This window comes from Stenella coeruleoalba (genome assembly GCF_951394435.1).
Source record: "Stenella coeruleoalba genome assembly, chromosome: 11".
In the NCBI taxonomy this organism is placed as follows: Eukaryota; Metazoa; Chordata; class Mammalia; order Artiodactyla; family Delphinidae; genus Stenella; species Stenella coeruleoalba.
Genome location: NC_137157.1, coordinates 24,623,864 through 24,651,783, shown reverse-complemented (window position 1 = coordinate 24,651,783; position 27,920 = coordinate 24,623,864). Strand labels below are relative to the sequence as shown.

General features: G+C 40.1%; 1 protein-coding gene across 1 annotated transcript in view; it reads left to right on the top strand.

Moving 5' to 3' along the window:
• CFAP54 (cilia and flagella associated protein 54) overlaps window positions 1–27,920 on the top strand; it is a gene marked incomplete at its 5' end in the record, with an annotated part of 297,105 nt that overhangs the window by 17,548 nt on the left and 251,637 nt on the right. The window contains 8 exon segments of the mRNA XM_079935999.1: window positions 5,049–5,220; window positions 9,962–10,020; window positions 17,872–18,015; window positions 19,595–19,708; window positions 19,832–19,933; window positions 25,185–25,383; window positions 27,440–27,621; window positions 27,705–27,861. Coding sequence (XP_079792125.1) covers window positions 5,049–5,220; window positions 9,962–10,020; window positions 17,872–18,015; window positions 19,595–19,708; window positions 19,832–19,933; window positions 25,185–25,383; window positions 27,440–27,621; window positions 27,705–27,861 — 1,129 coding nt within the window.

The following is a 27,920-nucleotide window of genomic DNA, read 5'->3' as shown; positions in this document are numbered from 1 at the left end:
ACACGGGCCTCTCACTGCTGTGTCCTCTTCCGTTAAGGAGCACAGGCTCCGGACGCTCAGGCCCAACGGGCATGGCTCATGGGCCCAGCTGCTCCGTGGCACGTGGGATCTTCCTGGTCCAGGGCACGAACCCGTGTCCCCTGCATTGGCAGGCGGATTCTCAACCACTGTGCCACCAGGGAAGCCCTGTTGGAAGATTTTTAATCACAGTTTCAATTTCAGTGCTTGTAATTGGTCTGTTTATATTGTCTATTTCTTCCTGGTTCAGTCTTGGGAGGTTGTGCTTTTCTAAGAATTTGTGCATTACTTCCATTCCTTGTCCCTTTTATTGGCATATAGTTGCTTGTAATAATCTCATAATCCTTTGTATTTCTGCAGTGTCAATTGTTACTTCTCCTTTTTCATTTCTAATTCTGATGAATTGAGTCTTCTACCTTTTTTTCTTGATGAGTCTGGCTAACAGTTTATCAATTTCGTATATCTTCTCAAAGAACCAGCTTTTAGTTTTATTGATCTTTGCTATTGTTTCCTTCATTTCTTTTTTATTTATTTCTGATCTGATCTTTATGATTTCTTTCCTTCTGCTAACTTTGGGGTGTTTTGTTCTTCTTTCTCTAATTGCTTTAGGTGTAAGGTTAGGTTGTTTATGTGAGATGTTTGTTGTTTCTTGAGGTAGGATTGTATTGCTATAAACTTCCCTCTTAGAACTGTTTTTGTTGCATTCCATAGGTTTTGGGTCGTCGTGTTTTCATTGTCATTTGTTTCTAGGTATTTTTTAATTTCCTCTTTGATTTATTCAGTGATCTCTTGGTTATTTAGTAGTGTATTGTTTAGCCTCCATGTGTTTATATTTTTTACAGATTTTTTCCTGTAATTGATATCTAGTCTCATAGCATTGTCAGAAAAGATACTTGATACGATTTCTGTTTTCTTAAATTTACCAAGGCTTGATTTGAGACCCAAGATATGATCTATCCTGAAGAATGTTCCATGAGCACTTGAGAAGTGTATTCTGTTGTTTTTGGGTGGAATGTGTTAAATAAATATCAATTAAGTCCATCTTGTTCAATGTATCATTTAAAGCTTGTGTTTCCTTATTTATTTTCATTTTGGATGATCTGTCCATTGGTGAAAGTGGGGTTTTAAAGTCCCCTACTATGATTGAGTTGCTGTCAATATCCCTTTTTTTTTTTTTTTGTGGTATGCAGGCCTCTCACTGTTGTGGCCTCTCCCGTTGCAGAGCATAGGCTCTGGACGTGCAGGCTCAGCAGCCATGGCTCATGGGCCTAGCTGCTCCGTGGCATGTGGGATCTTCCCAGACCGGGGCACGAACCTGTGTCCCCTACATCGGCAGGTGGACTCGCAACCACTGCGCCACCAGGGAAACCCCTGTCGATATCCATTTTAATGGCTGTTAGCATTTGCCTTGTGTATTGAGGTGCTCTTACGTTGGGTGCATAAACATTATAGTTGTTACATCTTCTTCTTGAATTGATCCCATGATCATTATGTAGTGTCCTTCTTTGTCCCTTGTAATAGTCTTTATTTTAAAGTCTATTTTGTCTGATATGAGAATTGCTACTCCAGCTTTCTTTTGATTTCCATTTGCATGGAATATCTTTTTCCATCCCCTCACTTTCAGTCTGTATGTGTCCCTAGGTCTGAAGTGGGTCTCTTGTAGACAGCATATATACGGGTCTTGTTTTTGTATCCATTCAGCCAGTCTATGTCTTTTGGTTGGAGCATATATTCCATTTACATTTAAGGTATTTATCGATATGTATGTTCCTGTTACCATTTTCTTAATTGTTTTGGGTTTGTTTTTGTAGGTCTTTTCCTTCTCTTGTGTTTCCTGCCTAGAGAAGTTCCTTTAGCATTTGTTGTGAAGCTGGTTTGGTGGTGCTGAATTCTCTTAGCTTTTGCTTGTCTGTAAAGGTTTTAATTTCTCTGTTGAATCTGAATGAGATCCTTGCTGGGTAGAGTAATCTTGGTTGTAGGTTTTTCCCTTTCATCACTTTAAATATGCCCTGCCAGTCCCTTCTGGCTTGTAGAGTTTCTGCTGAAAGATCAACTGTTAACCTTATGGGGATTCCCTTGTATGTTATTTGTTGCTTTTCCCTTGCTGCTTTTAATATTTTTTCTTTGTATTTAATTTTTGATAGGTTGATTAATATGTGTCTTGGTGTGTTTCTCCTTGGATTTGTCCTGTATGGGACTCTCTGTGCTTCCTGGACTTGTTTAACTATTTCTTTTCCCATATTAGGGAAGTTTCAACTGTAATCTCTTCAAATATTTTATCAGTCCCTTTCTTTTTCTCTTTTTCTTCTGGGAGCCATATAATTCAAATGTTGGTGCCTTTAATGTTGTCACAGAGGTCTCTGAGCCTGTCCTCAATTCTTTTCATTCTTTTTTTCTTTATTCTGCTCTGCAGTAGTTATTTCCATTATTTTATCTTCCAGGTCACTTATCTGTTCTTCTGCCTCAGTTATTCTGCTATTGATTCCTTCTAGAGAATTTTTAATTTCATTTATTGTGTTGTTCGTCATTGTTTGTTTGCTCTTTAGTTCCTCTAGATCCTTGTTAAACATTTCTTGTATTTTCCTGATTCTATTTCCAAGATTTTGGATCATCTTTACTCTCATTACTCTGAATTCTTTTTCAGGTAGGCTGCCTATTTCCTCTTCATTTGTTTGGTCTGGTGGGTTTTTACCTTGCTCCTTCATCTGCTGGGTATTTCTCTGTCTTCTCATTTTGCTTATCTTACTGTGTTTGGTGTCTCCTTTTCACAGGCTGCAGGTTCATAGTTCCTGTTGTTTTTGGTGTCTGCCCCCAGTGGGTAAGGTTGGTTCAGTGGGTTTTGTAGGCTTCCCGTTGGAGGGGACTGGTGCCTGTGTTCTGGTGGATGAGGCTGGATCTTGTCTTTCTGGTGGGCAGGACCGTGTCTGGTGGTGTGTTTTGGGGTATCTGTGACCTTATTATGATTTTAGGCAGCCTCTCTGCTAATGGGTGGGGTTGTGTTCCTGTCTTGCTAGTTGTTTACCATGGGGTGTCCAGCCCTGCAGCTTGCTGGTCATTGAGTGAAGCTGCGTCTTAGCATTGAGATGGAAATCTCTGAGAGAGCTTTCTCACCGTTTGTTATTACATGAGGCTGGGAGGTCTCTGGTGGACCAGTGTCCTGAACTTGGCTCTCCCACCTCAGAGGCTCAGGCCTGATACCCGGCCAGAGCACCGAGACCCTGAGCACACAGCAGGCTGAGAGGCTTGTCTGCTCACCCACCTGGGCGGGTCGGGGCTTTGGAGGTCAGATCCCAGGGAGAGGACTCTTACCTCTCATTTCTGATTGTTCACTAAACCCCACTGCCTCAGGCAAGGCTTAAATTTTCCCATTCTTTTTATCCCCCCTTTCAGAGCTCCATTTCAGGGCTCTTTTTTTTTTTTTTTTTAACATCTTTATTGGAGTATAATTGCTTTACAGTGGTGTGTTAGTTTCTGCTTTATAACAAAGTGAATCAGTTATATATATACATATATGCCCGTATCTCTTCCCTCTTGTGTCTGCCTCCCTCCCACCCTACCTATCCCACCCCTCTAGGTGGTCACAAAGCACCGAGCTGATCTCCCTGTGCTATGCAGCTGCTTCCCACTAGCTATCTGTTTTACGTTTGGTAGTGTATATATGCCCATGCCACTCTCTCACTTTGTCCCAGCTTACCCTTCCCCCTCCCCGTATCCTCAAGTCCATTTTCTAGTAGGTCTGTGTCTTTAGTCCCGTCTTACCCCTGGGTTCTTCATGACCTTTTTTTTTTTTTTCTTAGATTCCATATATATGTGTTAGCATACAGTATTTGTTTTTCTCTTTCTGACTTACTTCACTCTGTATGACAGACCCTAGGTCCATCCACCTCACTACAAATAACTCAATTTCGTTTCTTTTTATGGCTGAGTAATATTCCATTGTATATAAGTGCCACATCTTCTTTATCCATTCATCTGTCAGTGGACACTTAGGTTGCTTCCATGTCCTGGCTATTGTAAATAGAGCTGCAATGAACATTGTGGTACATGACTCTTCTTGAATTATGGTTTCTCAGGACAACCTCAGAGGTCTTTGATCTCTCCTAGCTCCTGCATGTAGCTTTGTCTTCCATCTGCTTTGCATCTTTCACACTTTTGTCAGAATTAATTTCTAAAGTGTAAATCAAATAATTGTACTCCATTGCTCTTTGGATTTGCCCTTTTGCCGTAGTCCATATTCCTTGCAATGGTGTGGAAGCTCTCCATGTTTTGACCATGGACCACCTCTATAGCCTAATTTATCTTAAACCTTCTCATCCAACTTTAAAAAAGACTTTCAAATCAGTGACCACAGCAAGCACCTCAAGCATTCCTAACACTGTGTGTGCCTGGAACACTTTTCCCTCTGTCAAGAGCCTTGTCTTCCTCATCTTTGACTCCCTGTTGCTTAGTGTGTGGCAAACAGGTGGTCAGCAAACATTTGCTGAAGGAATTGTGTAAATGGTAATAATTACATCTGAATTAATATGTTAACATGCCATTGTGGGGCTTTACAAAAATTGATTCAATTCTATATTCTTGGAAGTAGGATTTTGTACTTTTTTTTTGCTTTTGAAAATTTTTTTGACTAAGGAAAGGTGATCTTAACTAAATGAATGCTTTGAAGAAACCTATTTTACTGTGTTTCTTTCCATATGTTAGTCCAATAAGGCTGCTGTAACAAAAATCCAGAGATTGGATGGCTTAAACAACATTTATTGCTCACAGTTCTGGAGACTGGGAAATGCACGATCAGGGTGCTGGAAAATTCAGTGTCTGATAAGGGCCTGATTCCCCCTGTGTCCCCATATGGCAAACGGCGAGGTTGCAACATATAAATTTTGGGAGGACACATTCAGTCTATTGACCTCTACTAATTTATTGAATCAGTTAAGAAGAATCGTTTCCATTTTAGTTTTGTACATTTTAAGAAGTGCTTTCCTAAGTTGCATAAACGTTATTTATATTCTTTTTCTTTTCCTCATGTGTTTCAGTTTCATGCTTTAAGTGGCAGAAATATTTGCAACTACCAGCTGGTCTGTGACAGTGACATGAACCTGCAGAATAAAGAATCTGTGGCCCGGTGTCTCCATATCTTGTCCTCCTTAAGGCTCATCATGCAGGTGGCTTTGCCACAGGAGCAACTTTGCTGGATTATATTCAATGGTATATGTCAGTGTCTTTTATTTTTCATTGTGTCTTTCAGAAAGGTATTTAAATACTAAGTTTGACGGTGACTTGATTACCTTGTGATTTAAAACATGTTCATTTCCTCTTAGGGGCAAGACAGGAATAAAGATGCAGACCTACTAGAGAATGGACTTGAGGACATGGGGAGGGGGAAGGGTAAGCTGGGACAAAGTGAGAGAGTGGCATGGGCATATATACACTACCAAACGTAAAATAGATAGCTAGTGGGAAGCAGCCGCATAGCACAGGGAGATCAGCTCGGTGCTTTGTGACCACCTAGAGGGGTGGGATAGGGAGGGTGGGAGGGGGGAGGCAGATGCAAGAGGGAAGAGATATGGGGACATATGTATATATATAACTGATTCACTTTGTTATAAAGCAGAAACTAACACACTCTTATAAAGCAATTTAATAAAGATGTTATTTCCTAATAGGATACTTGCGGGCTTTTTTACATTTTTATTATATTTCAGTTTGTCCTTATGAGCAGGGACTTATACAGTATGTCTGTGGGTTTTCTGCTCAAGGGAGGGTCAGAGGCTGTGGGGATAATCAGTTTCACATATATACAAAATAGGGACCACAGTTAGTAAGTAAATATAAATGGGGAAGGATCGGAGGACAGGTTAGATCGTTTCTAAGCATCATGCATTTATTGGTCCTCTCCATGAATACTTGGCCAATGACCAGGGCTTCCTGTGCATCAGCCTTCTTGTCCTGCTTGATTTTGAGTGAGGAGCTCTGAGAACGTGCATGTATGTATGTGTATAGTGTATTTACATACATATATATGCATCGTACAGATACACATATGTACAGGTATATGCATTATATATGTATTATATATGTCTCATGAAATGAATCTTATCTGTCGAAATGTAGCATTTGTTTTTTCCTTTTAAGACTTACAATTTAAATTCAACTAAAATTCTCTTTAAAGTTACAATTTGAAGTTACGATGAGTCGCCTGATGAGTCGCCTACAGTATTGTTTTCTGGATAACATATTCCTGAAAGAAAAGTAATAACAGTGTGTTCTGTGTGCCTAAGACCAGGGCAAAATAACCTGGAAGAAAACATATTGGATTTTCTCTCATCCATGGCAACTGACAGTACATTTCCTAGCCTTTTACTTCCTTGATCTCCCCAAATCATTTGACATTTTGATTGTAATTAGACCTTACATTTGCTACCAGAGGTAAGGCTGACTCTGGAAGACATTTTTCAGTCCAGTGATTGTTAAGCTTTTGGGCCTCCTCATCCTCAGAGTTGCCATGGCTGTCTCTGCACCTGGATTGCTCACACATCTTGGCAGGGATTGAACAGGCAGAGCTTCTGTACTCAGGAAGGAGTGATAGGCCTGAGGGTTGGGCCCTGCAGTCAGGCTTTGCTTGAAAGGTGGAAATGATGCACCTGTCTGAAACCCTTTTCAGATCACACACAAAACCCCCCAATATTCTTAAAAAAAAAGGGCTGAACGATTTCTGTATCTTCTACATCCTTTTTCTGGTGTGTGCTTTTTCCTTATACATATGAAATCGTGTTCTAGATTTTATCCTGTTTCCTAAATAGTTTTCAGCTCAGCACTATGGTTTTAGAATCTAGCCGTGTTGCTATATGTAAACCTAGTTTGTTAACTCTGCCTGCTGAATTGTATTTGGCAGATAGCTCTGCACCCGTAGGGATGGGTACCTGGTTTGCCCTGCCTCTCTAACTGCACAAATAATGCTGCAGTGAATATCCTTGCGTCTGTCCTTTTATAGACCTGTGTGAGAGTTTTCTGGGACTTATGCCCAGGAGTGAGGTTCCTGGATTGTGGGAGATATATATACTTAGTGTCATTAACTGCTGTTCCTGTTTTAGTTAATTCATCTCAAACTTATTAAGTGCCAGGCATTGTTCTAGATGCTAGGGATACAGTAGTGGACGACAGACAAAAACCCTGTTCTCATGCTTACATAATGCTTCAGGGAGATGATGAACAAGTCAAGACTAAGTGATGTATCAGATGGTGATGAGTGCTATGGAGGAAAGTAGAGCCGAGAAAGGGGTTAGGCTGGGCTGGGGCTGGGCTGCAAGTTTATTTTATTTTTTAAAAAAATTTATTTTATTTTATTATTTATTTATTATTATTTATTTTATTTTAATTTTTTTGGCTGCATTGGGTCTTCATTGCTGCGCACAGGCCTTCTCTAGTTGCGGTGAGTGGGGGCTACTCTGTGGTGGTGCGCGGGCTTCTCATTGCGGTGGCTTCTCTTGTTGTGGAGCACGGGCTCTAGGCACACGGGCTTCAGTAGTTGTGGCATGAGGGTTCAGTAGTTGTGGCTCGCGGGCTCTAGAGCTCAGGCTCAGTAGTTGTGGTGCACAGGCTTAGTTGCTCCGCAGCATGTAGGATCTTCCCACACCAGGGCTCGAACCCATGTCCCCTGCATTGGCAGGCAGATTCTTAACCACTGCGCCACCGGGGAAGTCCCGGGCAGCAGTTTTAAGTGGAATGGTCATGGTAGGCCTCACCTGAGATGAGATGCCGTTGGAGTAAACACCTGACTGAGACATCTGGGTGTTTGGGGGAAGGGCATTCCAACTGGGAGATTAACAAGTGCAAAGAGCTTGTAGTTTTAAAACTTTGGAATTTAAGTCACGAAAAAATAAATTGACCTGCAGTCGGTTTCTCAAAATACATTTGACCTTTCCAGTTAGACGTTAACACTCTTTTAATTGACTATTATACACACACACCCTTGTTTTTAAGACATTTAACCAGTCTTCGTTCTTTCACAAAATCTAACTGGGTAAATGAATGTTGGATAACATCTGACATCTCAACTAACCTGAACCCAACTCATTTGAACCCTCAAATAGTCAAGATTATTTTGGTGGTGGCTATCTTAGATGAAAAGGAGTCACGTGACAAGGCAATAAACTCCGTATTAGGGATTTGGTTAAAAATCAAACCAACTCACAAAGATAGCCTGAGAACGTAAAGGTTTAGTCTGTGCTCCGTTTTGTACCATGTACTCTCTCCATCAGGCTCCTGCCGTGGAATCTGTGAGCCAGGCCAAGATCCTGAACCATCAGAGAAGGATTCTGTTATAGTCAGGGTGCACTAGGGCTGCAAAGGTTAAAGGCACATCTTTGAAATACAGAGGGCCCTTGTTATTCTTGAGGGCGGTCTCGTGGGGCTTTCTGAAATCCCGCAGCTCCCATTGCTGAATGTTTGGGCTTCTGGCTTACACCTGAATCACGTGTTTTGTGGAGAGTCATGTGTTGCCTATGCATATCCTCACTTGGTGACTTTTTTTTTTTCCCCCCTGAAAACACAGTTACACAGTTGGGTCAACAGAGCCAAGTCGAGATGAGAATGCGGAGCTTGAGCTCTTACTAGCTGAGTGGTTTTTTCCCCCAGTGGATCTTACATGAGATAAACAACTCTCTGTCATGGGAGCAGGCACACTAAGAATGTGGGGGACTTGTATTCTCTGTGAACTTTATGGTACTTTAAGTGTTTAAGATTCTATTCAGTACTTTTTGGTCACTGATTTGTGTAATGTTTATTATGCTTGCAGATGTATTTTAATCAAGGGATGTGTGTTTTGGAGCAGATGCTGTTTTCTCAGAAGCTTTTAAAGTTTAAACGTGAACATAGGATTTGGAATTGTTGAATTTTGGTGGTTATGAATTTTAGATGAGATATTTTATAGAAAATATTTAGATTGATTGTCATTATAATTACATGCCTTTTTAAAGCATGGTATTATACTGTTTTTTGGGTTATGTTTATAGCCTGATAATGTCCTTTGTATACAGAAGGATATATGGTGATGTCATTCCCCACTCGTCCTCCAAATGCTGCCATAAAATAGTCTTCTATCCTCATTTAATTAGTGGCTTGATTTTAAAACAAAATCATACTTGAATGATCCTAAATAGAAGCCGGAAATGGCGTTTTTCATTAGAGTGCTTATGGGACGTACCTTAATAATGGGGTAAATATTATATGAGACAGTGAATGAATATAATACAACCTTTTATGCATTATGAGTTTTAAATTATGAGTTTCCTTCTTGCGTATTGTGTGCCATCTGATTAAATGTGTATTCTAGTCTTATTTGGAGATAAATCTTCAGTTTTTCAACTGTGAGGAAACCATGGGAATCCATAACATTTTATGTGAATTAATAAAACCACAAAGTACATAAATTATGCTACTAAAATGCTCTTTTGTTCAATATTTTTCAAAACTTAAACTGCCTTTAAAATGAGACTAAAAGAGGTGCTTCCCTGGTGGCGCAGTGGTTGAGAGTCCGCCTGCCGATGCAGGGGACACGGGTTCGTGCCCCGGTCCGGGAAGATCCCACATGCCGTGGAGCGGCTGGGCCCGTGAGCCATGGCCGCTGAGCCTGCGCGTCCGGAGCCTGTGCTCCGCAACGGGAGAGGCCACAATAGTGAGAGGCCTGCGTACCACAAAAAAAAAAAAAAAAAAAAAAGAGACTAAAAGCTTCCTGTTTCAACATATTTAAAATATGGTCATATTAGTTCTTTCAGTAATTTGGCTACAAGTTACAAAAAGTTTATAATGATTATAACTCTCTGGACAGTATCAGATTTTCTCAAGAGAAAATCACTTGTTTTGGGAGCTACCAACTTAAACTGCAGAAATTGGAATGTAAAATTTCATCATTTGACTGTAAAACATGTTAATCTTTTTCTCCATCTAGGTACCATTTACATTTACACCATTTGCAGAAAACTGATGATCATAGGTCACTCTTCTAAGGTATGGAATTTACTGACAAAATATCTTCCCCTGTAATTCCTGGTTTTCTTAAGACTTTTGTTAGCATTGCATACTAAACAAAGAAAATTTGTGAGTAATATAACAAAATTTAGTGAATTTACATAGGTTTACTGTTTTTAGTTTTCCTTTAATATGATCATGTAAAAATGTAGACAATAAAGTATTAATGAGAAGAAAGAATTTCTAAAATTGATAGGTATTTCTCCAGTGCCCTTCAGTCTCTCAAATTAGTCATAATTTGTCAATACGTTACTGAACATCCATCTGACAACTATATCTCTAGGGAGGGTGGCCATCCATTCTAGCTTGCCCAAGACAGTCCTGTTTTATGCCTGTTGTCCTGGAGTAAGTATTAATAGTGCCTACTTTCACTTTTAAAAATGTACTGGTTTGGGTGATAAACTATGGTTAGCCTGTTTATGTCTTGTTATGGAGCTTGGACTGCATTTTGCTCGAAGAGCTGGACTGTACTTATGGTCCAGACACTAGTTGGGTGAACAAACTCTTAAACTATGTCCCAGTTTTGAGCTGACTTTGTTTTACAGTAAGATTCTCACTGACCAGTACTTACTGCTTGGTTTCAGCTTGAGGAAGTGGCTGACACTTCTGTTGACTTCCTTACCATGTTGGTAGCACTTCTGTCTGCAGGAGACATATTTATTCCCTGTGTTCACTGTCCAGTCATTGGAATGTAGGCCAAGAAGGGAATACACTCTCCTTGAGACCATACTTGAGTTCTTTCTGGCATTTGCAACACTACTACTTTAGTCTTCTCAGTTGCATGCAAAACCTTGCTCTGAATATTCTAACGCTCGGGACAGATATTTTTTCCTTATTTCCTCAAAACACAGCCAAGTATCTTAAAAGTTGACAATGCTTAAAAAATAGATAGAAGCAAAGATATTTGCATGCTTAATGGATAACATTAATTGGGTGTTCTCTCTCTGTTTTGTTCCTTGCATTTAAAAGCTCTATTACTGACAGTGACTTGAACAAACTCTCTGCCAGCTTTTTGAGTGTGACTTAAAATGAGGGGAGACTGTCCCATGTATAATGTAAATTTGGCCTACAGACTATTCCAACGATTCTCTATCCAGTTCCAGATGATTTCCTAAAAAGAATTTGCAATCTCCTATATTGCACTTGCTGTAGCAACAAATACTGCTCCGTGGAGCCATCGTAGTTTGGTCTGCTTATAGCATTTGTCTGGCAGAACTTTGAAGGGCAGAGATGTCTGTGCCAACATTTAACTGTTAGTGTTTGTACTTGTTAATGCTGAGAGAATTTTAATTTAACATGATAGTCATCTTAAAATAATTTCTTATTTATACGCTTTGTAAGACATCTTCTTTCCCCCTCATATAACTTGAGTTTCTCGCTGACAAAATAAGGAAGGCCTGAAGGAGGATCGTTCTGTGTCCCAATCTTGTGGGATGGGAGTGGGGGAGTGAGGAATGCAAGAATTTGGGGGTGGTGGGTGGCTGTACAGTTGGCACTTTCAGATCAGGGTGAAATTCTTTCAGTTTGTTCAGTATAATAAGTTTCAGGGAAATTAATTTCCACCCTGAAATTCACAGACCCTCAGCTGACGAGTTGATTCCTGAGCTGAGACTATAAATGGGCTCGATGGGTCCATTAAATGGGGACAAGCCCTTGGCAGTCCAGCCACGTCTGAATCCTCCTGATTCTGTAGCTACTTTAGAGTTCAAGTCTGTTATAGCAAAAGACAGAAGGAGAAACAGATGTGGAATCCTTAGGCTTTTCTTGATGTCACCCCAGAGCAATCTAAAGTCCTATTCCTATAGGAGCTGGGAATTATGATTACCATTTGTTATTATTATTGAATCCCTACTCTGTGTTAGGTACTGTGCGAAGGGCTTTGCATACACAATAATGCCATAATAGTCTTATGAGGTGGATACCACCACCATCACTGTCCTTTGTCGAATGAATGCTTATCATCTCTATGGTATGCTTCTAAGCGCTTTCACATATTATCTCATTTAATCCTCACACCAGCACTTTGAGAAGGTGCCATCATTACCTTTATCTTATAGATGAGGAAGCTGAGGCTTAGAAAGGTTAATTCGCTCAAGGTCACACATCTAGTTAGAGATGTAGTGGGAGGCCAGAGCCAATGCCACCCTGTACTGCCTCTCAACACCATTAGAATAAGGCGTGTCTGTTGGCGTATCCCATGACCCACCGTATTTTGGTTCATCTCTGCAAATGGAGGAGTTGTGTGGGAGCTCCTGATATAATGTTGAAATATTTTCTGACATGACTGAAGGCATCCTGAAGACCAAGACTGGCCAGGGCTTTTCCCCGAATGGGAAGCACTTTTGTGCTGAGGCAGGTCACCAGCATAAGCTTAGCGAATGGAGGGAGGGCAGTTCTCTAAGCCTCTTTCCCTAAAGACAAGAGACAGTTCCCTTTCCTTTATGGTAAAAGCTGTAGTTTCTTCTGAGGCATTTACAACTGTAGTATAGTACTCAGCAAACATTAAAGAATTCAGTAGAATCTATTTATTCTAAGAAAATGTTGATTTCTGGTTTCCCTATTTACCAAACTGAAATAGTTTGGTAAAGTGTGTGGCTTGAACAGTGGTTGTTAGATCAGTCCACATATGGTTACATAAACTTCAAGTCCAGACTTTGAAATGCTTCTCAGTGTTTTCCCTCAAAGGGTATGAGTTGATATAAATGACGCTGCAGTGCCATCCTGTGGCTCAGCTGATTAATTGTGTGTGTGTTTTTCCTACCTGACACCTGAACCATGCTTTTGCTAGGCTCCTATAATATGGTTTTTCAAAGTTGCTTTTTTTTTTTTTAATGAAGACAGTAGTCCTCCTGAAATCGTCAAGTTTTAATAGAAATAATTCAGGGGCAAGAAAAAATGCTACAAATTAAGAGGGTTTTTTTTTTTTGGAAATGGCATTTCATCTTTAAAACCTGAATGATGGTTTCTCAGAGCCCTAAGTGGAATGATGGCTTTTCTCCTTTTTGTCATAGTTTCCCTGTGTAGTGGGAAGAATCCTGCTGCACTTGGGAATCAAGAGACCTGAATTTCAGCCCCAGCTCTGTCACTTACAAGCAGTTTAGTCTCTTGGAGTCAGATTAGGTTACTTTTAAGGTCCCTTCTGGCACTAAAATCTGTGATTTAGGGTCTTTGATGCTAAGTCTGAGGCCAAACCCAAACATCATGTGAACAGCTGTTCACTGATGCTATTTTTACTTTGAAATTTCTAATACCAGGAATCCTGAGAGCTTTGGAAAGACGTGGATATAAAGGGGGGGAATTTATACATGGTTTAATTCTACCTCCCCCCAAATACAACAACCTGAATGTAAAAATCCACAATAAGATTTCTGTGCAGCAGATACGAGGAATTCAAGAGTTTTGCTGACTGTTAATTCCATATCAGTTGTGTGGCAAAATCAGCAAACAATGACAGCAGCAGCAACGAAAACAGCCATAAAGCGACCCCAGGCCAACTTAGTAGAGATATAGTGTCCAGAACCAGGGAGGGGGAGTTTCCTTTCACTATGGTCTAGTTACACACTTTAAAGGGACTTTGGCAACCTGGAGCAAAGCCGTGGAAGACCAACCATGATGGGAAAGGGAAGTGCAGTCCTGGGAGGTATAGAAGTGCTTGGGGATCTTTTTCCTGGAGAGAGAGCTGGGGGAGAGAGCAGGCTGCATAGGTGCTTTCAGATTCTTGGAAGGTGGTGATTTGCAAGTTGAGTTTTGAGTGGTCTTGTGCTGTTCCAGAAGACATAACTAGGATGAATGCACCAGAGGTGTATCAAGGTTGATTGCATTTCAGATTAAAGAAGTTCATGTTTAGAATTGTCTTCTTATGCCACGTGGCATATTCCTTGTTACTGGAGGTGGGAAGTCATGGGCAGGGAAGGTGTGGGACATCAGGTGGTGGTGCTAGTGATGTTGGGGAGGGGATGAAATTAGATAGATTTTCAACCCTTTGATCCTGTGATTACCTGAAGTAGGTCCATGTTTAGCATCATGAGCTGAAACTTTTCAATGAAGTTCAGTCAGTCAGTCAGCAGAGATTTGTTGCATGTTTACTACATGCCAGATAAAATTCTGGGGGCTGGGGATACAGTGTGAACAAGACAGACAGGGCCCTTTCCTAAGGTGAACTTGCATTCTAGTGGGATGAGCTTACATTCCCAGCGGATAGCAAAGAATATTACAAGTCTGTGTCAAACCCCGCTCTGCTTCCAACAGCCCCCTTTCCTCTGGACTCAAAATTGACCAGACGGTGGAGAGTTCTGGCTTTTCAGGCTTCTTTTTTCTTTTAGATGTCCGCTGAGCTGCTTGCACACATGTTATACACATTGTCTTTGAGGGCTCCAAAGATGGTAATAGGGTCTGAATGTTACCAGTGTTTCATCTGTTTTTACTGTTAAATGCTTTGTCAATCTGATGGGTTTGCTTTATACCTGTGAAGCTCCTGGACCTTTTTGATGATTTGCCTTTTCACATTGGGTTTGACTACTACAGACTTATTTTTCCTTAATTATTTCCTCAGTTATTGAAGGCTGAATTTCTGATTGGAAGAGGAGCTTTTTTCTGTTGTCCAAATTTATTATCATTATTTTCTTGAGAATCTAGACGACTTGTTAACTCTCCCTTGGTTGTTTCTGCTGACTTTAGGGTTGTTCAGTGAATTCATTGAATAGCACTTGGGAATATCTGCTAGGTACCTGGCACTGCTCTAGGTGCTGGGGATATAATAACAAAAAAGGCACTGTTGTTATTTTCAAAGAGATCAGAGTAAGGTTTTGGAATCACACACAGGAGCATATTAATGCAATTGGATGTGACATATATATGTGTATGTAAGAATCTATGTAAATTATATACAGTGTATAGATACACATGTATATACATACAGTGCAATTACAGGAGAGGCAGAATTGAAGCAAAGAGCATTTCTCTTTACGGATGTTAGCAGAGTCCTCTTCAGCAGCTAGTTCTCTTTCCCCTGCTCTCCCTCCCCCTTCTCCTCCTCCTCTTCCTCTGTCTTTCCCATGCTCCCCCTTCCTTCTTCATTGTCTTCATTGTCATTAGCAAAGCTAACACTTAGTATGTGTTTACTGTGTTCTAAGCACTTAGCATGTATTAATGAAAACAATCCTATAAAACAGTTACTGGTATACCTGTTTTGCAGATGAAGAACCTGAGGCTCGTGGAGTTTAACTGTCCAAGTACCACTGCTAATAGTGGAGGTAGAGTTTCAGCTCAGTCTTATGGGAAGGAGAGAACAGAGTGAGCAGAGATGCATATTTGGACCATTAAGATGTTTTGTGGAATGGAAAGTATTTTGGACCAGCTTTAAGCATACTATGCAAGGTCAAGAGTAATGGGGGTGGGGTGGGGGAAGGCAGGGACTAGGTTGTGCCCTATAAATGCCCTGTAAAGGAAGCAGCTGCACAGCACAGGGAGATCAGCTGGGTGCTTTGTGACCACCTAGAGGGGTGGGATAGGGAGGGTGGCAGGGAGACGCAAGAGGGAGGGGCTATGGGGATATATGTGTATGTATAGCTGATTCACTTTGTTATACAGCAGAAACTCACACAGCATTGTACAGCAGTTATACTCCAATAAAGATGTGAAAAAAAATGCCCTATAAAGGGTTTGAACTTTGTTATATAGACAATAGGGAACCATTGAATGTTTAAATCACAAGAGTGACACAACTCAATTTGCATTTTAGAAGGATAACTCTGGTGGATTAAGGAAGATGCTTAAGGAAGCGGGGTATTTAAGAAGATAAGGAGACAAGTGAGGAAGTATCCCAATAGTCCTGGGAGACTGCTTTGTTAAGGCTGATATTTTCCCATGGATAGAATTTAGAATTTGATATTCTGAGATACTTTGCTCATAGATTCTTATTTCCATCCCAGTAATAGTTCTAATAGCAATATGTGGAGCAGAGCCTAAATTTCTTCTAATATTCAATCAAGTGAAGGGCAATACAGTCCATTTACCGTTAGAAATTTTATTTTTTTAAAATTTTTATTGGAGTATAGTTGATTTACTATGTTGTGTTAGTTTCAGGTATACAGCAAAGTGAATAAGTTACACATATACATATATCCACTCTTTTTTTTAAGATTCTTTTCCCATATAGGCCATTACAGAGTATTGAGTAGGCTATACAGCAAGTTCTTATTAGTTATATATTTTATAAATAGTAGTGTGTATGTGTCAATCCCAATCTCCCATTTTATCCCTCCCCCCTTATCCACTGTTGACCATAATTTTTCTACATTCATGACTCGACTTCTGTTTTGTAAATAAGTTCATTTGTACCCCTTTTTTTAAAGGTTCCACAGATAAGCTGTATCATATGATATTTGTCTTTCTGTGTCTGACTTACTTCACTCAGTATGACAATCTCTAGGTCCATCCATGTTCCAGCAAATGGCATTATTTTGTTCTTTTTTATGGCTGACTAATATTCTGTTGTATATATATACCACATCTTTATCCATTCCTCTGTTGATGGACATTTAAGTTGCTTCCATGTCCTGGCTACCCTTTGAGGTTTTAGAATATTTTTTTTTTGGCTGCGTTGGGTCTTTGTTGCTGCACGCAGGCTTTCTCTAGTTGTGGCAAGCGGGAGCTACTCTTTGTTGCGGTGCGCGGGCTTCTCATTTGTGGTGGTTTCTCTCTTGTTGCAGAGCATAGGTGCATAGGCTTCAGTAGTTGCAGCATGTGGGCTCAGTAGTTGTGGCTCGTGGGCTCTAGAGCGCAGGCTCAGTAGTTATGGCACATGGGCTTAGTGGCTCCGCAGCATGTGGGATCTTCCCAGACCAGGGATCAAACCTGTGTCCCCTGCATTGGGAGGCAGATTCTTAACCACTGCGCCACCAGGGAAGTCCCTAGAATATTTTCAAAGAAAGGAAAATATTGACGAAGTTAACTGCAGAATACATTATCATCAAATAGTGTTTCCCAGTTTCAAATAGTGTTTTCCAGGGCTTTATGGGAAAAATATGTCCAAAAAGGATTATCACTGGGATGGTGGGGAAAAGTTCTTTAACTGTAGATAGAATAGCACAAGAGGCTCTTACATATATTCCAACGGATGGGCCAATAACAATGGCGACCCTTCCCCCAAATTTTGTTTCAGTTTGTACCTTCGGAATAATTACACTGGTAATAGGCATTATTTATGGACGGCTTACAATTGAGTCAAAATCATCCTAGTGTGTCATGTACATTATCTCCTTCCCATAATAGTACTGCAGTGATGTGCTAAGATATCCATTTTATAGATGAGAAAATCGAGGTCTGGAGAAGTAAAATGACACAGATACTAGGTGTTAAAATTGGAACTGAAGCCCAGGTCTTTTTGCTTCTAATCCTGGACCGTTTCTGCTAAGTATCACAGGCCCCAGATTGTAAGCCTTTCCTGTTTTTCCCTACCCTGTTATGCCAGTTTATTTTCAGAATAATACATTGGTTTGAGACCAGCTAATAACAATTGCATTGTTGGAATTAGCTCCTGGACTACTGTTGACACTTGATAAATGTTAATAAAAATAAGCTGAGTTCATAGGATTTTAGGAGCTAAGAAGGAAGACATTCTAAAATGGTTAACTTGAGATTTTGAGTTCTTGAGATAATTCTTTTACTTTTAAATGCTTGTTTTTTTAATTGACTCATTATTTGTGGTATTTTTAGTTTAAGTAGTCAGCAGCTTGGGCTCACCACTCATAATTTGATAACATTAAATGAAAATCGGCATTATTAGCTTAAAATGAAAAGACATTCTATTGTGCCCTTTTTCTGTCTCAGGCCTTGGAATATCTCCTGTGGGCCAGTGTATGTATGGAATCCTCGGTCCCACTTCTGTCCATCAGGTACTTGACGTGGAGAGCTACTCTTTACACCGCTGTCTGTCAATGCTACTATGACTGCCAGGCTGGTATTCACGGAGAGGTACGCTGCTTTTAACTCTGAGGATGCCAGTATTTAAAAATACAACATATTCAGCATTTTTTTCTTTAGATGAGCGGCAAGAAAACAAACAAGCAAACAAACAAAACCCAAAGAATTGCAGTGAAGCAAAGACAAAAGTCCCAGGCTTTATTTGCAGAAATTTGCTTGACTTCTCCATTCTGTTGGTCTCTCGCATCACTTCCTGTTTCCCCCTTTATTCTCTATTCAGTTCTACCGTCTTTACTCCTTTTCTGAATCAGATCTCTGATATCTTCCCTTCCTTATTGTATTCTTGTATGCAAGCTACTTTCTTTCCCTGTTTAGTTACTGTGTTCCATGCCACCTGCCATCCATTTGTCTTGCTTTTCTCTGCTTCCTACCACCATTTATTTAGTGTACTCTATTTCTTATTTTTCCTCTTTTCCTATGTATATTTTTGATTGAATATTTGAACTATAACTTAACTGGTTGGGGCTTCTATTGGTCTGTGCCACACCTCTGTGCAGATGAAAACAGGTACTCTCATTGTGGTATGTGGTACTTGGCTTGTCAGTGGATGGGGTCTTAGTGAGAATTAGAAACAGGCACCCTTTCCTTTGGGCGAACCTGTCCCTGCACCAGTGTGCATAGCTTGGTGAGTACAGGGTGGGTTGGATTTCAGCAGGAGAACAGCTTAATACAGCCCTTGTGGGATACTTTTTCTAGCCTAGGATACATTCTAGAAACTGCTCACCATACATGCGTAGTTTTAGTGTACTAGTGGTGGCATGTTTCTATAGCTATTAAATTTATCAGGGATCGAAATGTTTGCAGAGTTTTGACCATTTGATTCCTATTGGAATTTTTTCTTATTGGAAAATGTAACCCTTTATGTTACTATTGTGTTCTAGAAGCATCTTCATGAAAACTCATAAATTATAAATAAAGTACTTCAAAGAACTAGTAAAATAAATTGCATGAATTGAACTTGTTTTGCTGTTATTGCTAAAGAATTATAATAATGGTGAACTGATTAAATAAGCTAGCCTGCTTCCTTTCCTCATATATTAATAAATACTTCCTATATGTTGGGTACTGGAAATCCAAAAATGAATAAGACCCTTTAAGGACCTCACAATTTAGTGGACAGTGTGAACAATTGAATAGATAATACAGCTTGTTTTGGTAGAAAGGTTAGAATTTGAGAAGAGCACTGAGGAGGGGTGTGTGTGTGTGTGTGTGTGTGTGTGTGTGTGTGTGTGCGCGTGCGCTTGTGTGCGTACGTGTGTACAATGCCAGAGAAGTGATCGTCTATATGAAGCTGCTGTTTAGCCCAGAATTTGACTTTCCTTACTTTTTGAATTAATTCATAAAGTTAGTATATCCAACATTTTATTAACTTTAGATTTACAGAAATTAGTGGTGCTTCTCGGAAATGATTGACCGGATAGCTACCGTGTTCTAAAGAATCAGCATCAGCATAGAGTTTAATTCACCAATTAAATCAAATGTCTGGGAGAATAAAACATACTGTCTTGATACATTTTTAATCACTATACTCTAACTTACTATGAATTAAATTTATTTTAATTGCATGTAGGCATTTGCTCGGCGTGCTTTGGCTAAAATTGATGAGTTAAGGCAACTGGAATTAATGAGTTCCTCACAATCACAGGAAGAATCCAGAGGATATTATAGAGAGGCCACGATAAAGGTATAAAAATTTCATGAAATAACAGAAATCTACTGTACTCTACAAATGATTAAGTACTTAATATTAGTAGTTGAGAAGTACATCCCACTGTTACTTCATATGTAATTCTTCTTTTTGAGGCAGATGGCAGTCATGATCTTCAAAAGGGGAGTATTTGAATCTAGAAGAAGAAACAAAAGCTTCTTTAGACCAAATATAAGAGCTAACCTAAGGGAAGCACAAACTGTAAGTCTCAGAATGTCTTCTCTGTTTTAGACTCTTTTTGCAGTGCGTTTGTGTTATACCTCTCTGTCTTTTAAGCCTAGACACTAAGTATTAAATCCTGGCCCCTAATCCCTGCACCAGTGGCAAATAGAAGAATGCCTTCCCAATTTGGACACGGCCTTGCTTCATCCCTTTCTCAAAGCTTTTGTACCTTCGCACAATCCCAGTTTTGTAACATGAAAGGCCAAGAAGCTGAAGAGCCTGGGAAAGGTTCAAATGCACAGGCTTCTGAGTGCTGCTGCAGAGGCCTTTTGACCACTTGGTGTCAGCTTCAAAGGCATTGAGGATGGAGAAGAGGTGGAGGCACCTTTTCTTATCAGCTTCTGGTTTCACCTTTGGGAGCGTTTAGGGTGTAGGTTATACTGGAGCAGCAAACAACCCCCATGTCTCAGTGGCTTAAAGCGATTTATTTCCCACTGGAGTCAAACATTATTATAGTTATCAGGAGCTCTGCTCATGACCGATGCTCAGGGCCAGGTTGAGGAGCAGTCCTCATTTGGAAAATTGCCGGGTCGTTCTGCCAGAGGGCACCTAAGAGAGCTCTGGAGGACCTCACACAGGCAGTGATGCTCAGCATGGAAGTGACAGCAGCCTCCTTTCTAACATATTCAGAACTCCTCACATGGCCCCTCTTGGCCACAGGTGTGTTTGGCCAACAGCACTAAGGGCTCCCAGGGAGAGGAGTGGGACATAGATATGCCTGTGGGATCCTCTGCCCTTTCTCCCTTCTGCCTTTCTCCTTCTCCCACTGTCTTCTCCCTGGCCATTCTGAATCTCAGTGTTCCTTAAGTCCCAGCTCTGTATTTCTTTGAAGTGTTCCCTGATCATTCTAGACAGTTGTAAACTCTCTTGTGAGCTTCTTTGGGACTGAAAATGAAAGTGAGGGGGAAGAAGATGAGCATTTTCTGACAGAAGAGTAGTAGAATCTCAGAACCTGGAAGGAATTTTAGAAATCATTTGGTTCAGTCCTTTTCTATTACAGACGGGGAAAATAAAGCCCAGAGTATTTAAGCCAGCTGCTGGCGGCACCGGAACCAGAACCCAGGTCTCTAGCTCAGTGTATTCTAACTACTCCAGTGACTGCCATTCTCTTTCCTCATTTCTTCTTATAATATTTGAGAGGAATTCTTTTTTTTTTTTTTTTTTTTTTTGCGGTACGCGGGCCTCTCACTGTTGTGGCCTTTCCCGTTGCGGAGCACAGGCTCCGGACGCGCAGGCTCAGCGGCCATGGCTCACGGGCCCAGCCGCTCCACGGCATGTGGGATCTTCCCGGACCGGGGCACGAACCCGTGTCCCCTGCATCGGCAGGCGGACTCTCAACCACTGTGCCACCAGGGAAGCCCTTTTTATTTCTTTTTTCTTTTAAATAAATCATATTTAAATACAAATATTTGGACATGGTAGCTTTCTATTGCTACTTAGTGTCTCTGAGATAAATTGAGTACTGATCCCAGGCATGTAGTTCGTACCTCCCTTCAAATCATATCCCTTACTGACCAGTGGTATGTAATTGGTGGGGGTGGTAGCTTGCCAAATTATAGACAATTCCTTGGATGAGCTGTTGAATAGCCTGCATCTGGTATTGTTAAGTAGTAATGCTATAGTGTTCGTTAGAGAGCAGGAGGCATATTTTGCAGAATGTTCTGCTTTAAATTTATGAAATCGTTTTACTGTTTCTACAAACGAAAGTATTTCAGTGTGCGTTAAATCTATTTTACAGAAAATTTCTGAGTTCATAGAACAGTTGTTAACTCACAGTGAATCATTTTGACTTTCAAAGGATTGTTTTATAAGACTGCTAATTCAGACTTCTAGTGATTGACCATTTAGTGATTCATTCAATACATTTTTTTTTTTTTTTTTGCGGTACATGGGTTTCTCACTGTTGTGGCCTCTCCCGTTGCGGAGCACAGGCTCCGGACGCGCAAGCTCAGCGGCCATGGCTCACGGGCCTAGCCGCTCCGCGGCATGTGGGATCCTCCCAGACCGGGGCACGAACCTGCGTCCCCTGCGTCGGCAGGCGGACTCTCAACCACTGCGCCACCAGGGAAGCCCTCAATACATATTTTTAAAGTACCTGCTCTGTGAGCAAGATACGTAGAGGTTACCTTCTAGTGGAAAAATTACATAATAAATAAGTAACTTATAGCTTGTGATAAGAATTAAGAAGGAAATAACGGTGGTGATTAAATGAGTTACATGTAAAGCCCTTAGAATGTTCCTGGCACATGGTAGGTCCTCAGTTGTATGAGCTATTACTATTTATTTTTCATTCATTCATTCAGTAGCCATGTATCGAAGGCCTACTGTGGTTCAAGAGTGGTGGCACATGGAAAAGATGAAGTCGAAGTTCTTTCTTTCTTTCTTTCTTTGTTTCTTTCTTTCATTTATTTATTTTTTGGCTGTGTTGGGTCTTCATTGCTGCACGCAGGCTTTCTCTAGCTGTGGCGAGCAGGGACTACTCTTCATTGCAGTGCACGGACTTCTCACTGCAGTGGCTTCTCTTGTTGCGGAGCTCGGGCTCCAGGCGCGCGGGCCTCAGTAGCCGTGGCGCACGGGCTCAGTAGTTGTGGTTCGTGGGCTCCAGAGTGCAGGCTCAGTAGTTGTGGCACACGGGCTTAGCTGCTCTGCAGCATGTGGGATCTTCCCGGACCAGGGCTCAAACCCGTGTCCCCTGCGTTGGCAGGCAGGTTCCTAACCACTGCGCCACCAGGGAAGCCCTGAAGTTCTTTTTTGAATGGCTTTGGAATAACAAGCGGGATTTGATTAGACAGGGAGAAGGGGGGAAAACATTCTAAGTAAAGGACAAGGGCATAAACATAGCTTGGAAGCAAAAGTAAGCAACGACTTTTGGTGGACAGTGAGACAGTGAGAAACTGAGCTTGAATGGAGTGGATGTATTATGTTGGGGAATTAACATAATACATCTTATGGCACCGATGTCATGGAAGCCATGGTGTTTAGGGTTGGAACTGACTGCATGGGTTATATCATTCAGCTTCTCATCCATCTTGACAATTTAAAAGATGGTTTAGTATACCCTATGCAGTACATGTACCAGGATTTGTCTAATATTTTTTATTACTAGTAATTTAGTTGTTTTCCCATTCTTTGCTGTTATAAATATTGCTGTAATCAACATCTTCAGGTATATTATTTTTTCTTTCTTTTATTTCCTGTGGGTAAAATTCAAGGTATAGAATTTGAATAATGTTAGACAAACATTTTTATTTCTCTTGATATATATTGCCAAATCGATTTCCGAAACAAGTACTCCAAGGTGACAGTCCACATGTACCAATTCCACCACAAGCTATTATCATTTTGATATTATTATTTCTTAATTTAAAAAATAATTCAGTTTTCATAAAGTGGCTTGTTTTAACTATTATTTTGATCCAACTTTCCCTTATATTTGTGTTTACTCTTTATATTTTCTTTTCAGGTGAATTATCTTTTACAGCTTTGACCATTTATCTACTAGAGATTTTAATTTTTAAAATGTATTTGAATAGGCTCATTTCTTTTTTCATTATGCCTACAGTTTTTTTTTAATTTTATTTTTTTATACAGCAGGTTCTTATTAGGTATCTGTTTTATACATATTAGTGTATATATGTCAATCCCAATCTCCCAATTCATCCCACCACCAGGCTTATTGTTTTTATAGAGATTAATATTTTGCTTGTCATGCTTGACAATCCAGTGTTGTTTTTTTTTTTTTGCGGTACGCGGGCCTGTCACTGTTGTGGCCTTTCCTGTTGCGGAGCACAGGCTCCGGACGTGCAGGCTCAGCGGCCGTGGCTCATGGGCCCAGCTGCTCCGCGGCATGTGGGATCCTCTCGGACCGGGGCACGAACACATGTCCCCTGCATCGGCAGACGGACTCTCAACCACTGCGCCACCAGGGAAGCCCCAATCCAGTGTTTTTTTAATTGTGTTTCCTTTAAATATTTTTTTGTAGGTCTTTTAAATATTTATATTTTAAAATCTTTTGCTTGTTATTCATCTATAGCTATGATAAATCTATAGCTCTAGTTCACTTTTTGCTAGTTTTTCTAGGATATTTTAAAAAACAATTTCACTGTAATTTATTTACGTTTTACCATTTCATTTTGAATACTTCTAATTATTAGAAAGTTTATTATGCTGTTTAAATATAATTTTTTAAAGCTCTGTTTTAACCCATAGCAAACATCTTAGAAGAAACCCTGACGTCTGTTTGTAAAGCAAGAGAGGGCAGGGCATGAAGCTTAAGCTTTACTGAGGTTTTTAACATGTCAGTTAACCTAAGGGTTGAAAGCACATGGAAGCTAATAAGCAGGGAAGTTTTTGTTTGGGGAAAAATAGTCCAAAGCAGCTTTATCCCTGCTTTTGCTTTTCCGTCTTTCTGACTTTGCCCCAGGAAGAGGAATGAAGCAAGGAAATTGTGGGAAATATGGATATCCTCTAACTGGACATGGATTCTAGAAAAGCCAGCTAGAGCTACCTTTCTTGTTTCCTGGTAATCTAAGTACAGAGAACAGGTCATTTGTCAGAGAGAAGACTAAAGTGTGGAGGCAGGCCATCTGCTTGGGGTGAAATCATTCTGGGCCGACACAAAGCACAGTGGCTAGGGATTTGCACGCGGCTCTAACTGGCTCTGGCTTACTTGTATACAGCTGGTCAACTCTTTTTTAGAGTTAGCTACCATAAGACCTGTTATTTATACTATAAAATAGTGTTTCAAATTTGGGTTTGGGGACCTTCTGCACTAGAAGTACCTCCAGTGTTTACTAAAAATGTCCCACCCAGACTCACTGAATCTCTGGAGATTTGGTCTGTGAATCTAAAAAGAGCTCCTGAGAGATTTTGAGGCAACCAAAGTTTGAGTATCAGTTCCTAAAGGCTGTCATGGAGGTACTACAAACCATATAGAGACTGATGCTGCCATTTATTAATAAACAGCCTTTTTAGGCTGCTCTGGAAACACAAACATATAAAGAGATGGCAACGTTTTTGATGTAATGGCAGCATGACATAAATAAACTTTAATAAAGTCTAGAGTGACACCTCAAAAAATGAAAACCATAAAAGCAGCCATCTCTCATCCACAGACCAACCACTCTCTCTTCTAGCGTTAATGAAGCTCACCTTACTTGTCTTCGCCTTATGCTATCAAACATCGCGGAACTTTAAAAAAGTGAGCTGTGTTTTTTTTTTTTAATTCCAGTTGCCGTGGCCACGTACTGTCACAGAACAGTTGTTGGATGAGATGTTTGATAGCACTGCATCCCGGTTTCTGGCTGTCTTGGAGGCTCTCTCTGACTCAAATCGGCGAACACTACAAACTGGACCTGTTGTTACAGATGAAGTAGAAGTTCGTGATGTTGTCTCAGAACTGTTTATAGCAGGAAAAGAACTTTTAATAAGTAAATATGTTGTTAAAATAATATTTTATGGTAGAACATGAATAACAAAAATTTTAGCACGGTAGTCCATACCTAAGAAACTGATACCGATTTTTATTGATCTTGAATTCAGCAACCTTGCTAGACTCAATGGATAATTCAGATAATGTATTAGTAGATTTTCTTTTGGATTTTTTATGTATACAATCATATGATCTGTGAATAATGACAATTATGTTTCTTTCCAATTCTTAACCTTTTAATTTCTTCTTTCTTGCATTTCTTGACTTACTTTGCACTGGATAGGCTCTCCAGTAAAACATGGGATGGAAGTGGTGATAGCAGATATCCTTGTCTCATTTATGATCTCAGATGGAAAGCTTTCAGTATTTTATCATTAATTTTGATATTTGCTGAAGGATATTTTTAGACACCCTGTTTGAGATTAATGAAATTTCTTTTATTCTTGGTTTAATGAGAGTTTTGTATGTTTTTAATCCTGAATATTTGTTGAATTTTATCAAAACCTTTTTTATGGGTTTATTGAGATTTATTGAGTTAATCGAATGGATTTGTCTTTTATTTCTATTAATGTGGTACATTACATTGATTGCTTATCTAATTTTTAATTACTCCATATTGTTGGAATAAACTTAATCTGGCAGTGAGGATTATCCTTCTGATATATTGCTTGATTTTCTTGCTAGTGTTTAATATTTCTGCTTCTCTGTTCATGAGAGAGATTTCCTTTCTTATAATATCCTTTTTGGGTTTTGCTCTCAAGGTCATGTTGGCCTCATAATAAGAGTTGAGAGTTCTGCCCTCTTTTTCTATTATCTGGAGGTGTTTGTGTCAGATTTGTGTTATTTCTTCTCAAATGTTTGAATTTGCTGGTGAAGGCATTTGGACCTGGAATTCTCTTTGTGGAAATGTTTTTAACTATGGATTACATTTCTTCCATAGATATAAAATGATTTAGAATTTCTTTTCATTTTAAAAAAATCTTCTGTTTGGTAAATAGTACTTTGATTTTATCTATATCTTAAAATTTTCATAAAATTGTTTGTAACATCATCATGATTATCTAAGTGAGCTTAGGATGTGCGTGTGTGCGTGTGCACCCATCTGAGGGCAAGGAGCCTCTGTGCCGCAGTTTGGGCTCATCTTTTCCTCACAAGGAAGGTACGAGATCTCAGAGGAGAATTCTCTTGACTTCCTTCACCCACACCTGAAAATTTACCTTCATCCACTGTCTGTCATTAAAGTGGAAGGAATGTTCCTTCTCCTCCTCTTTAGGTCTTTGGGCCTAATCTCCTCCTCTTTAGGTCTTTGGGCCTAATCTCTGCAGACTGCCCTATCTAGCTTCCTCCCCTGTATTTCTTCCTCTTGTTAGAGTCAGATTTATTGAAGGAGTTGTCTGTTTTCACTGTCCCAAATTCTTTCCTTCCTGCTTGTACTTGGCGGTCTTCTGTCATGGACAGAGAGTGTCAGGGATAACCTCCTTATTGTTCAATTTGAAAGTCAGTGTTTTTCTTCCCTTTGCTCTCTGTAGTATTTGTTGCTGTTGACTACTCCTTTCTCTTTAAACGCTCTCCCTTGCAGCCTTTGCTCCCGCGGCCCTTCTCTTACTTGTTGGGGTTCCTTGCTGCTCTGTCCTAGGCAGCCGTCTGTTGCCCATTTACTGTGGATATGTAATGATGACTCTAAAGCTATACCCCTATTTGAGATCTCTTTTCCGAGCTCCCAGTCTGTAATCTCTAGCTGTCTGTTTCACTAGTCAACTCTTGCTAATCCTCTCTTTTTGAGATTCCATGTTCCTCCCTCTGGGGTGGCCTTCCCTGACCGACCTCCTACTCCAAACCTCTGTCCGATGCCTTTCTTTCTTGTCCACACAGCGCCAAGATATTTGCCCCCTAAGATTCCTTGTTGCCCCCACCTGCGTGCGAGCTCTGTGAAGGTAGGGGTTGTGTTTGCGTCTTTTCCGTTGTTTACCTAGCCTGGCAGTGTCTGACATTTAATACTTAGTAAATATTTCTTTGCACAAATGACATCCAAACCCCTCTCTTTCTTTTTCTAGTGTCAAATACCAGTGCAGATGGCATGCTTGATTTTCCAAAGTCTTCTCTTTTGGAACTTATTATAAGAAGGAAAAATGTTATTTCTGTGGATGCTGCTGTAAAATTTATAAAACTAGCTTTTACTTATGAGGAGTGGAGTTTATTTGAATCTGCAGCTGGGCAGCTTATTGATTTTCTCCAGGTAATATATGCAAAATAGTTACTTTGTTTTTATTTTATTAACATGACACTGAAGTAATTAATTGTGGGATATACTTTTCTTAGAGGCAGGATGATCCAGAGTCAAAGAAAGCAGAGAAAGATTTAATTCTTCTTCTTGCAATAGAACCTTTAATCAACGTAAAGAGAAACAAAGGTTTGATCTTTCCCCTCGAAAACTACAAAGGAAGTCAAGTTAATGGTAAAAAAATTGCTCTTCATGGTGAGTATTTATTTGCATTTTTGAAAAACTAAGATGACTTTATATGCTCTCTACAGGTG